Source organism: Dendrobates tinctorius, unplaced genomic scaffold (assembly GCF_039654945.1).
Source record: "Dendrobates tinctorius isolate UK_male_01 unplaced genomic scaffold, ASM3965494v1 ptg000120l, whole genome shotgun sequence".
In the NCBI taxonomy this organism is placed as follows: domain Eukaryota; kingdom Metazoa; phylum Chordata; class Amphibia; order Anura; family Dendrobatidae; genus Dendrobates; species Dendrobates tinctorius.
In genome coordinates, this window is record NW_027361788.1 from 17,678,655 (window position 1) to 17,690,742 (window position 12,088).

The 12,088-nt window shown below is 48.5% G+C and overlaps 1 protein-coding gene across 1 annotated transcript in view; it reads right to left on the minus strand.

Moving 5' to 3' along the window:
- Positions 1-1,604: 1,604 nt before the first annotated feature.
- Positions 1,605-12,088, minus strand: part of LOC141046800 (uncharacterized) — a 38,114-nt gene continuing 27,630 nt past the window's right edge. Inside the window, exons 4-6 of the mRNA XM_073541424.1 lie at positions 2,516-2,598; positions 2,063-2,255; positions 1,605-1,612 (exon numbers count right to left, since the gene is read on the minus strand). Coding sequence (XP_073397525.1) covers positions 1,605-1,612; positions 2,063-2,255; positions 2,516-2,598 — 284 coding nt within the window. The remainder of the gene's footprint in view (positions 1,613-2,062; positions 2,256-2,515; positions 2,599-12,088) is intronic.

Sequence of the window (12,088 nt, forward strand, 5' to 3'; positions counted from 1 at the left end):
TGTTGCTAACCCATTGCCAGATTACCATCATTACCCTCTGAGGACAACAAGGGAGGTTGCCGAAATAAGGGATACATTCGTGGACTACTTTGTTTCGGAGGTTGGACGTATGGCATGGCAAGATGCAATGGTTTAATGTTTAAATATTATGTAATGTTATGGCCTTTGAATTTTTACCTGTATTTTAAATGTTTTATGTTACATAAAAAAATTTAGTACAACACCTGTTTACTTTGTTTATGTCCCCATGCTTTACACTTCACCTGTTCTATGTGCTAGTGCTATGGTTGGTTCTCATGAGCTCCATCATCTCTTCAGTCTGCTTTAATGTATAATCCAATAGATTAATGCACACTGAAGAGATGATGTAGGAAATCCACCTCATATGTTTACTCACCAGCCCGTGTGTCATAACTACTGCACTCAGGATGCAAAAAGCACAGCACCTGAGTGTAATAGTACTGATACCTGGGCAGGTGAGTATTGCAGACACCTGACCATTTGTGTTGTTTACCTTTTTTGGGGGGAAGGATTATCAGGCTTCTTTGTTGTTTTGCCACCTCATAGCTTTTCCATGATAGAGACAAGAATTAAAAAGAAAAAAAGACTGTGTTTCATGGAGCTATGAGGAGAAAAAAAACAGAGTGTGTGTGTATATGGCGATTTGTGTGTTGACGGCGCACAGGGTATGTTGTCGGCGACGAAACATACAAAGAGCAAGCAGTGATATGGGGCAAACAACAACATTTTTATTTACAAAAAAAATAAATTATTTTTTACATAATGTTATGGACCAGGGGGTGTGCAGACGGGAGAATTGGCTTGGGGTGGATGCTGAAAGGGTTCCAGGGGAAGGAGCTAATAGATGTGTGGGGTCTGGGAGATCAAGGATGGAGGTTGACACATTAGGAGTGGAAACATGGGACAGGAGAGAAGGGAGGGACAAATTGGACATAACAGACACATTGGGAGGTGAGGGTGGTGGAAGGAGCACGTCTGTACTGTCACGCCTCTGTTCCCTTTACCTCTTTTTCTGTCTCCCATGTGTTGGATGGCTGCTTGATCTTCTTCTCCTTGGAAGGGTGGGCGTGGTGGTGGTGGTGGACGAAGAAGCAGGACCCGGAATCTGCAAGTTGGTGGATGGCTGTGACGTAGCAGGAACCTGCGTGCTGGTGGCGGTGGATGGCTGGGCAGGAGCAGGACTCGGCGTGGTGGTGGAGTGACTATCAGCTGCACTCGGCATGGTGGAGGTGCTGTAGTGGAGTGCGGCAGGACTGGGCATGGTGGTGGCCATACAGGGGTATGCAGCAGAGCTATCCAGTCTATCTACCATCAACTTCATGCCATCCTGGAAAACCAAGCTCAAGTGTAGAAACTCGGGAATGAGTGTCCTGTCCGAGGCCTTCTGCCGCTGTCGGGAAGACCCAACATTAAAAAAAGAGGTGGAGGAGGCCTGGGACAGAGGAAGACCTGATGGACCAGCTGCCTGTTCTTCAGCCTGTGATGCTGGCCTACTTGCTGCTTAGCTGGTGGATGGCTGGGACTACTCCGAGGCTGTTCGCTGAAGGACCGCTCCACAGATGAATCAGGTTCCAGGTTGCTGGTCAAGGTGCTGTGAAAAGAAAAGGCAAACATTACAACCACAAAAAAAAAAATTGTACAAGCGCCAACTCCTGTGGAATAGAAAAATGCAGATTAGGGAACACAATACAATGGAATACAACACAAAAAACTTACGGTCTCTTAGGACAGACAGGCCTCAGGAAAGCCAGCATGTGGTGGTATTTGTATTTCCTGAGCCTTGCTGCACCACCACCACTGCGAGCCTGGGTTTCCTGTCTGAGGTCCTTGTTGAAGTGATCCTTCATTGAACACTAACAGGTTCTGACTTTGTTCACTGTGAAGGGAGATAAAAAATAGGGTTAACCAATGCACTTTAGGCCGGGATCACACAACCGTGTGTGATGCGAGAAACTCGCAGGAGTTTATCGCATCACACATGATTGTGTGATCCCGGCCTTTACAGGTTCACTGATGCGTCAGGCAACATTGCAATACTCACGAAAGTCCTTTCTGGCTCTTGGCGTAGCGTTGTCCCAGTCATCCATCAGCTCTTTGGCCACCTCATTCCACTGCTGCCGAAGCACCACCATGTCGGAGTGCTCTTGATGCCGGCTGTCGCACAGGGCGACTCTCTCCTCAACAAGGGAGATGAGGAGGTCATTATCTATGTAGTCCTCCTCCCGTTGTGGAACCTATAAATGAAATAAAAACATTACTGTTGTCAAGACAAACAAGGTAAATCCCCCCCCCAAAAAAAAGGAAAAGAAAAACAGAAAAACTATCAATACTCAAAGGAAAAACAAAGAAAATCACATAAAAAAAAGAAAAAAAGGCCAGAAAAACATTCAACACTGAAAGGAAAAAAAAAGGAAATCCAAAAAATAGAAATAATTTAAAAAAAAAGCCAGAAAAACAGTCAACACTCAAAGAAAAAAGAAAAAAAAAAACTTACACGCCGTCTGCCCACCGATCCTTGTGACTCCCTCTGCTGTCCTGCCCCTGCTGCTCCAGTTCCTGGGCACTTGATGAAGTGTTCTGTAAAAGAAAAAACATGATTATGGCACATATGTACAGTGATACTTACCAACCATAGTTGCAAAGGTATTCACTACAGAATCCTGTTCTGTCTACTCAGGGCTAGAGGTCATGGTGAAGAATGCTGCAAGAAAGAGACATGAATAATTAGGCTGGGTTCACACGTAGCGGAACTCTAGCGGAAATTACCGCATTTTAAATTCCCGTAATTTTCCCGCGGAAAAACTAGCATTTTGCAAGCGTAATTAGCTTGCAGAATTGCTAGCGTTTTCCAAGCGATCTGTAGCATCGCTTGGAGAACTGATTGACAGGTTGGTCACACTCGTCAAACATAGTGTTTGACGAGTGTGACCAACTTTTTACTATTGAGGCCGCCTATGTAAATAATATTCATTAAAAAAAAATATTGTTATTCTCACCTTCCGACGTCCCGCGCAGCCTTCCCGCCTCTCTCCACGCTCTCGGTCCCAGTAATCCTTTGCAACAATTACCACGATGACGTTTGTTCTCGCGGGATCGCGATGTCTATTTTTTACAGGGATATGGTACCCAAAGCCCAGAGGACAGTCTCCTCTCCTCCGGACCGTGGGTACCATCCGCAAATGTTCTGCTTACTTTTCGCATGGTGTGCACAGCGAAAGTAAGCAGAACAATGCATTCCTATGGGTGCAGGATCGCCGCGATTCCGCAAAATTAATGAGCATGCTGCGGTTTTTACCGCGAAGCAATTCCGCCGCGGTAAAAACCGCAGCATTAGCACAGCATTGCGGAATCCCATAGGAATGCATGGGATGCTTATTTTTCGCATTTTCACGGCAAAATCACGTGGTTAAAACCGCCGCGGAAACGTGAAAAAAACACCACGTGTGAACTCAGCCTTACAGTTTGCAGGGAGTAAAATTAAAAAAGACACACAGACATTAGGTTGTATACTCACATTTGGCTTCAATTCAGTGATGTCTTCTCTGCTGTTTCAGTCTCCAGCGTCTTGAGAGTTAAGGGGGTTTTACACTAAGCAATATCGCTAGCAATATCGCTAAAACGTCACCGGTTTTGTGACGTTATAGCGATATTGCTAGCGATATCGCTATGTGTGATACTTACCTCCGACCGGCTCCCCCGCTGTCCATCGCTGATCGCGCGAGAATGTCTGGCTCCATTTCTCGTCGGGCGCTTCCTGCTGAGACTTCCTGCTGTGACGACGAGGGACGCGTGGAGGCGGGCGGGAGGACGCCAGGATCGCTGTGTGTGAATGGTAAGTATCGTGCGCTGCGTCGCTGCTGCATCGCTGTGAGATCTTTCTGTATGAAAGCTCACTAGCGATCATTTAGCGATGCACCAGCGATCCTGACCGGGTCGCATCGCTGGTTGGATCGCTGGTGCATCGCTAAATGTAAAAGGGCCTTAATGGACAATGACTGCCCACTCCCTCTTTTTATCTACCTTTGTGTGGGGGGTGGCTAATCAGTGTCTAGACAGGTTTAATCGGGAAAAACACATGCGTACGGAAAAGCTAGCGAACGAGTGTACTAGCGTTAGCATGTGTTCTCATAGACTGTAATGCATTGTTTCGACGCATTCCTTCCGCAAGCGGCCGCATGCTTATGGAGGCGGCAAATTGCCACCTCCAAAATTGCAACATGTTGCGTTAGCCGCGCCCTGCCGCAAAACTCAAAATGACGCATGCGTAGTGAAACGCGGCCTAAAGCATATGAACGCATGTACCTGCATCCACAACGTTAAAGATAGGAAAACACGACGCATGCGAATGTATGCGGCAGAAACGCTGCAGACACAACCACAAATGTGAATCCAGCCTAAGCGAAGCCCAGGATACCCAGGACAGGTGTAACTCCTGATGCTCACAATGTCTGTTATTGTCTGCAACTCTGAAGTTACACCAACAGTGCTGCAGCCAATCACTGAGCTCAGCAGCTCTGATTGTCACATGTCCACCCAGACCTGCTCCAGCAATATCTGCTTCTGTCGAAAGGCACTGCCATTTTCAGTCTTCGAGCAAGACTACTGATGGAGACATTACAGCCAGTATCTTTGTGAACTGGAGATGTTGTACTGCTAGATATACCTATGTAGCTGTGATCTGTGGTTCTGCGCCACCATTCTGAATTGGTGTGTACTGTCCTGCAATTCAGCAATCGTATTCAGCTTCCTGCTGTAGCCAATGGGGCAGCACCACATCCTATTCAAACTTGCAGCATTTTTATGGCAGTTGGTAGATATTGGACTAGGTTAACCTCAGACATCTCTGGTGCTATTTCTAATGATATCCTGTAACTGACCGGCTTTATCTTAACCTTTTCTTATCTGTTATCCCTCCTGATTTTGAAACCCAGCCTGTCTGACCTTGTTTTTGTTCGACTTTCTGCTCTCTTACCTTGAATGTTCCACTGACTATGGTTTTGTATTATGATTCTGTCCCAGTTTCTTTCCTACTGATTCAGATCCGGCCTAATTTGACCTTCCTTGCCTCAGACTCACTCCTCTGGCCAACACCCACTCTGTGGATACAACCCAGGGAGCCCCTTAGTAACTCTTGATCCCCGTATAGGGGTTAAAGGGTGAAAGTCGGGGTTCTACTGGAATCAACCTGACGAAGTTGATAACACCAACTAGGTCCAAGGTAGCAATTATGAGTAGAGTTGAGCGACTTTTGGTTTTTTAGGGTCGAGTTTCGTTTCGTGAAACCCGACTTTTCCAAAAGTCGGGTCGAGCAAGATCGTCCGATTATAGGGAAAAGTCGGGGTCGTCCCGAAACCCAATGTAAGTCAATGGGGAATAAAAGTCGGCAGTGAGAGGAGGACAGGAAACACACCTACAGTGCCCATTTGAATGCCAAAAGCATCAATTCTTCTTACTTAAGCTTGTCAACCTTAATTAACTTCATAATACAAGTTACGCACTGAAAAATGGGGGTTATTTGGCTAAAGTTGTGGGGGGGAGGGCTGGCTCCAGGTTTTCATGTGCCCTGGGCGAAAGAGCGCCCCTTTAACACATACCACAACTCATCATGCTCCGATACGGCAGAGAAATAGCGGTATAGTACAATGAAAAATACTTCACTTTTTACATCTCATGACAAGGCCCATCTATTTCTCCATACAGAATCATTGGTCTCATATAATGTTTGAAACAGTATATGATGAGCTCCACATAATGCTACAGTATATGTTGGTCCCCATGGATGAAGCTCCACTGTCTTATGGACCCAAATAATGCTCCAAACATAATGGGCCCCATTTCTAATGCTCTAGTGTATAATGGGCCCTGTAAATGCTGCTCCAGTGTCTGATGTCCACCTTTTGAATGTTCCAGTGTATGGTGGGCCCCATCTATCATTCTCCAGAGTATAGTGCTCCCCAAAAATTGCTGTCCCAACATTGAAAACAATCAAATAAGTCTCCTCGCTAGGGAATCCCTGTACTAGTCTGGACTCCTCGTCGTCCCCATCTTCCATCTCACTGCACAGTATTTCAACCTTGCAAGTGCTGTGATCCTGAGCAAGCAGGGGGGGCCCACTCGTTGGCAACGGCACTGGCACAGGGCCTCTGATAGTACGGTGGTGTGTCTGATGGCGGGTGGGCCGAACCTGCACTTTCATCTGCAGCTTCCTCTTTGTCACCGTGTAAGATGGAACTGTATATGGGAAGGGTAACCTGAGTTTCATCAGGGTCAGATTCAGGCCGTGTAGCGTGCGAGGGGAATGTAGTGGTCTGGGTCAATGTACCAGCAGATTCATCGAGCAGTGGCTGGGCATCAGTGCACTTGTGTCGCCCCCAGGAGTACGGTCGCCACAGTGGCATTACCTTCTTCCTAGGGAGTGTGATGTCATGCTTGGGAGCAACGAACGATCTCTCTAGCAGGTTAACTGATTGGGCGGCGTTATTCCCACGAGTCATGACCCTCCAAACAGCGTTCATGAAGGCAAAGTGTTTGTTTTACGTGGGCAGTATGGTTGCAAAGCTGAACCTTAAAGGAATGTCCAGAAGGGCACCACCAGGAGTGGAGCCTACGGTTAAATTTGACTCCACCTGGGAAACCTCAACCATGCCAGCTACAGAACAGATGCACACATTGCAAGCTTAATTCCGTTAACGAACGAGACTCCGTCATGCCCCGCGGTCCGAGTCCGGCTTACTAGAGGGACACGTGAGGCTCTGGCACATGAGATTGGCCAATAACTGGTGTGTCATGCCCTTACATGTCCGTGGCTGCATGTGCGCTACACTGAAAAGGCCAGCGTTTGTCGCTTACAGGTGCAGATAACCCGCTGAACAACGTTAGTGATGGGGATCACTGATTACAATTATTACCCGCGAACAATGATTTCCCAGTAAGTGCAGGTCAACCGCAGTTCCGGAATTAGGCCTAACCGTCATTCCTGAAAAAATGAAAAACTTACGTATGCAAACCACAGGTGCTGTAGCTTGCTTAACAGCTCGCCAGCCGTTCTCATGCCCAGTATGGATTACACGTGATTGCACAAAGGTGAGAAAGGGTACCGTATCCCCAGATAACATGTATGGATAGTGTACACATTCAAAATATATGTCTATACATCAGGAGACAGGCTCAGACGGTGTTAGGCCCAGTATAGATTGCACGTGATTGCACAAAGGTGAGAAAGGGTACCGTATCCCCAGATAACATGTATGGATAGCGTACACATTCAAAATATATGTCTATACATCAGGAGGCAGGCTCAAACGGTGTCAGGCACAGTATGGATTTGACGGCCCAGACTACACAGCGGAGGAGCAGGGAGAGGTAAAGATTGCAAATGCTGGGGCCCTGCCCAAGCAAGGGGGGCCCACTCGTGGGCGTCGGTACTGGCACTGGGCCCCTCATAGTACGACGGTGTGTCTGACGGCGGGTGTGCACCACCACCGTCAGAGACACTTGATTGCACTATGAGGGACCCTGTGCCAGTGCCCGCGCCCAAGAGTCGGCCTACCCACCTGTCCAGGGCAACGGCACTCGCACGGTGTCGTGCGCTAGGTGGTGACCCCGGCCATGGGGGGGGAGGCAGCACAGTTAGGGAGTTTTAGAAAGTGGCATATGTTGATGTTGGACATTCAGCTGATGCAAAAGGTGAAATAGGTCAAGTCCCAGGAAGAGGTGGACCAAAGCAAGCCATTTTTCTGTCACCCTATGTGTCATCAGGGGAAGGTGGGACAAAATCCTTGGAAACCCATGCATGGTTCATTTTAATGAAGGTTAGATCATCCACATTTTGGGTTGACAGACGGGTCCTTTTTTCTGTCAGGATTGATCCTGCTGCACTGAAGACTCTTTCCGATAGCACACTTGCAGCTGGGCAATCGAGCTCCTGTAAGGCATATTGTGCTAATTCAGGCCAGGTGTCCAGTTTAGCGGCCCAATAGTCAAAGGGGAATGACCTGTGTGGGAGAACATCGATATGGGAGGAAAAGTAGTTTGTAACCATAGTTGACAACTGCTGTCTCCTGTCACTTTCCATCGATGCAGTATTACCAGTTGTGTGAGCGGTACTTGAAAAATCAGTCCACAACATTGTCATGAAACCCCTGTCTCCAACGCCACTTCTGCTGTGTGCACCACGAACACCTCTGCCAAGCTGCCCCCGGCCCGTACGGCTCGTGTGAGAACCATCACCGCTGCTGTGTGCTGGGAATGCCTCAAGCAACCGATTTACCAGAGTTGCTTGTTTATTAACCAATATTAGGTCAAGGTTCTCCTGTGGCATGATGTTTTGTAATTTGCCTTTATAGCGTGGATCCAGGATGCTGGCCAACCAGTAGTCGTCATCGTTCATCATTTTGGCAATGCGGGGATCCCTTTTTAGGATCTGCAAGGCATAATCTGACATGTGGGCCAATGTTCCCGGTGTCAATGATGCACTGCGAGTGCTGGTTGGAGGAGCACTTTCTGGCAAATCCACATCCCTCCAGTCACGCACAAACCCTGTACCAGACCTTGCCACGCCAACATTTTCACTTGCCCCACGAGATGCATCCTCCTCCCCTAAGTAATCATCCCCATCATCCTCCTCCTCCTCTTCTTCCTCCACCTCGTCCAGGAGAGGTCCCTGAGCAGACAATGGCTGAATGTCATCAAGGAATCCCTCCTCCTCATCAACATTGGCTGCAGAAGCCTGCTCCTTAAGGTGCGTCAAAGTTTGCATGAGCAGACGCATAAGTGGGATGCTCATGCTTAGGATGGCGTCGTCTGCGCTTACCAGCCGTGTGCATTCCTCAAAACACTGAAGGACTTTACAGAGGTCTTTCAGCTTCGACCACTGCACACCTGTCAACTCCATGTCTGCTCTCAAAGTGCCTGGCCGTGTATCCTCCCACAAATGCATTATGGCCTGCCTCTGCTCGCACAGCCGCTCCACCATGTGCAGGGTGGAGTTCCACCTTGTTGCAATGTCGATAATGAGGCAGTGGTTGGGAAGGTGGAGCAATCGCTGCAGCTTCTGCATACGAACGGAGTGTACAGGCGACCGGCGGATGTGCGCGCACAGTCTTCGCACCTTCTGGAGCAGGGCTGTTAACTCCGGATAATTTTTGAGGAAGCACTGCACCACCAGGTTCAAGGTATGAGCCAAGCAAGGTATGTGGCTGAGTTTTGAAAGGGCTATGGCTGCCACAAAATTACGGCCGTTATCACTAACTACCTTGCCTGCCTCAAGATGTACACTGCCCAGCCATGACTCTGTTTGTCGCTGAAAGTACTCGGCCAGCACCTCGGCGGTGTGTCTATCGCCCAAACACATCATCTGCAACACAGCCTGCTGACGCTTTCCACTAGCTGCTCGATAGGGGGACACATCGTGTGCAACAGTGGCAGCTGCAGATGGAGTGCTCGTACGACTGCGCTCTGTGGACGAGCTTTCGCTTCTGGAGGAGGAGGAGGAGGAGGGTCGAACGCCTACAGCCAACTGTTTCCTATACCGTGGGCTAGGCAGCACTGTCCCACCACCGCTGTCCCCTGTGGACCCTGCATCCACCACATTAACCCAGTGCGCAGTGATGGACACGTAACGGCCCTGGCCATGCCGACTGGACCATGCATCAGTTGTGAGGTGCACCTTTCCGCTCACTGACTGCTTGAGTGCATGGACAATGCGGTCTTTCACATGATGGTGGAGGGCTGGGATGGCTTTGCGAGAGAAGAAGTGGCGACTGGGTAGGTCATAGCGTGGTACTGCATAGGCCATGAGTTCGCGGAAAGCTGCGCTTTCCACCAACCGAAAGGGCATCATCTCAAACGAGATTAGTTTGGCAATGTGGGCGTTCAAACCCAGTGTACGCGGATGAGAGAATGAGTACTTTCTTGACCTACTCATAGTGTCTGGGAGGGTGAGCTGGACTTGAGAGCTGCATATGGTGGAAGTAGCGGTGGACAGGGCGGACTGAGAGAGGGTTGATGATGGTGATGGAGTTGTTGTTCTTTCTGATGGCCTAGAATCAGTCTTTCGTTGATATAACAGTGGGATTCCCTGACTGCTGTGGCATTGCAACGACACCTCAACATTTGCTGCTGTGCTAACCGGTGGGCTTACAGTGGGGGAAACAATGTAGCGTTGCTGACTACCTTCGTTGTGATCAGTTGCACATGTGGCACTTGAGGTTTGGTGTTGTGTCCACGCTTGCAAGTGCATGCTGGTTAAATGTCTAAGCATGCAACTGGTATTCACATTTTTCAGATTTTTCCCTCGGCTAAAGGTCTTTGCGCACTTCTTACAGATAACCTTGGCCTGATCATGAGGATTTTGTTCAAAAAAGTGCCACACTGCACTCTTCCTACTTTGGCAGACATTTTGCGGCCTAGCACGCTGTGATCTTTTGACCCTCTGGACAAGCTGTCCAGCAACTCTTTTGATGTTTGGAACCTGTCTTTGGAGTGCTCCGGGCCTGCCAGATAACAGCTGTTGCGATGTCGATGTCTGCTGTGGATGCTCCTCATCTGAGCTATTGGAAGCAGCACCCTCTTCCCCCAATGGATGCCAATCTGGGTCAACAACTGGGTCATCCATCACCTCCTCTTCTATGTCATGTGCACCTTCCTCTGTGTCACCGTGTATGGTGGTATAGTGTGCGGGAAGGTGCACCTGAGTCTCATCAGGGTCAGAATCTGGCTCTGTACACTGCGAGGACAATGTAGTGCTCTGAGTGAATGTACCAGCAGAATCATCCATCAGCGGCTGTGCATCAGTGCACTCCATGTCAGATTCATCTTGGCCTGGGTAATTCACCATTTCACTTGATAATCCAGGCATGGTATGTGAAAACAGCTCCATGGAGTAATCAGTAGTATGGCCTGCATCATCCTTCAATCTTGGTTGGGGTGAAGGACACAAGGAAAGGTGTGGTTCATGAACATGAGCCTCCAATGACGACTCAGTGCTTTTACTTTTTACAACTGAAGAAGAGGAGGCGATAGAGCTGGAGGCTGAGTCAGCAATGTAAGACAAAACTTTTTCCTGATGCTCTGGCTTTAAAGGCGGTTTGCCAACTCCTAGAAAACTAAGAGTTCGAGGCCTTATGTAGCCAGACGATGACGCAGGCTCAACACCTCCTGCATTCGGTCCTATTTTGCTCTTGCCACTACCATCAGATCCACCACCAACACCATCATTACCAGCTGCCAACCCCCGCCCAATTCCACGGCCTCTTCCACCAGCCTTCCTCATTTTTGGTAGAAATGTAGACAAAATCCAACAAACTATATAGTAATGTAAAACAAGGTACAAGGTGTCTATAGGACAGGGGAGATTATGAATTTCTGCAGACACTTGTGGACACTGGACACTTATGGATTGTGTGAGGCCCACTGAGTATCTGAGCGCTCTGTCACAGGCTCGATGGCAGAGCTGTGACCAAAGTGACTAGAGGATAAGGGAGATTTTTAATTTCTGCACACACTTGTGGACACTGGACACTTATGGATTGTGTGAGGCCCACTGAGTATCTGAGCGCTCTGTCACAGGCTCGATGGCAGAGCTGTGACCAAAGTGACTAGAGGATAAGGGAGATTTTTAATTTCTGCACACACTTGTGGACACTGGACACTTATGGATTGTGTGAGGCCCACTGAGTATCTGAGCGCTCTGTCACAGGCTCGATGGCAGAGCTGTGACCAAAGTGACTAGAGGATAAGGGAGATTTTTAATTTCTGCACACACTTGTGGACACTGGACACTTATGGATTGTGTGAGGCCCACTGAGTATCTGAGCGCTCTGTCACAGGCTCGATGGCAGAGCTGTGACCAAAGTGACTAGAGGATAAGGGAGATTTTTAATTTCTGCACACACTTGTGGACACTGGACACTTATGGATTGTGTGAGGCCCACTGAATATCTGAGCGCTATGTCACAGGCAGAAATTGGCTAGTGTATCACAAACTACAAGGTGTATGTAGAATTGGGCAGAATTGTAATCTCCCTAGAGTGCAGGTCTGTAAGAACGGAACATGTCCTCGACTTAT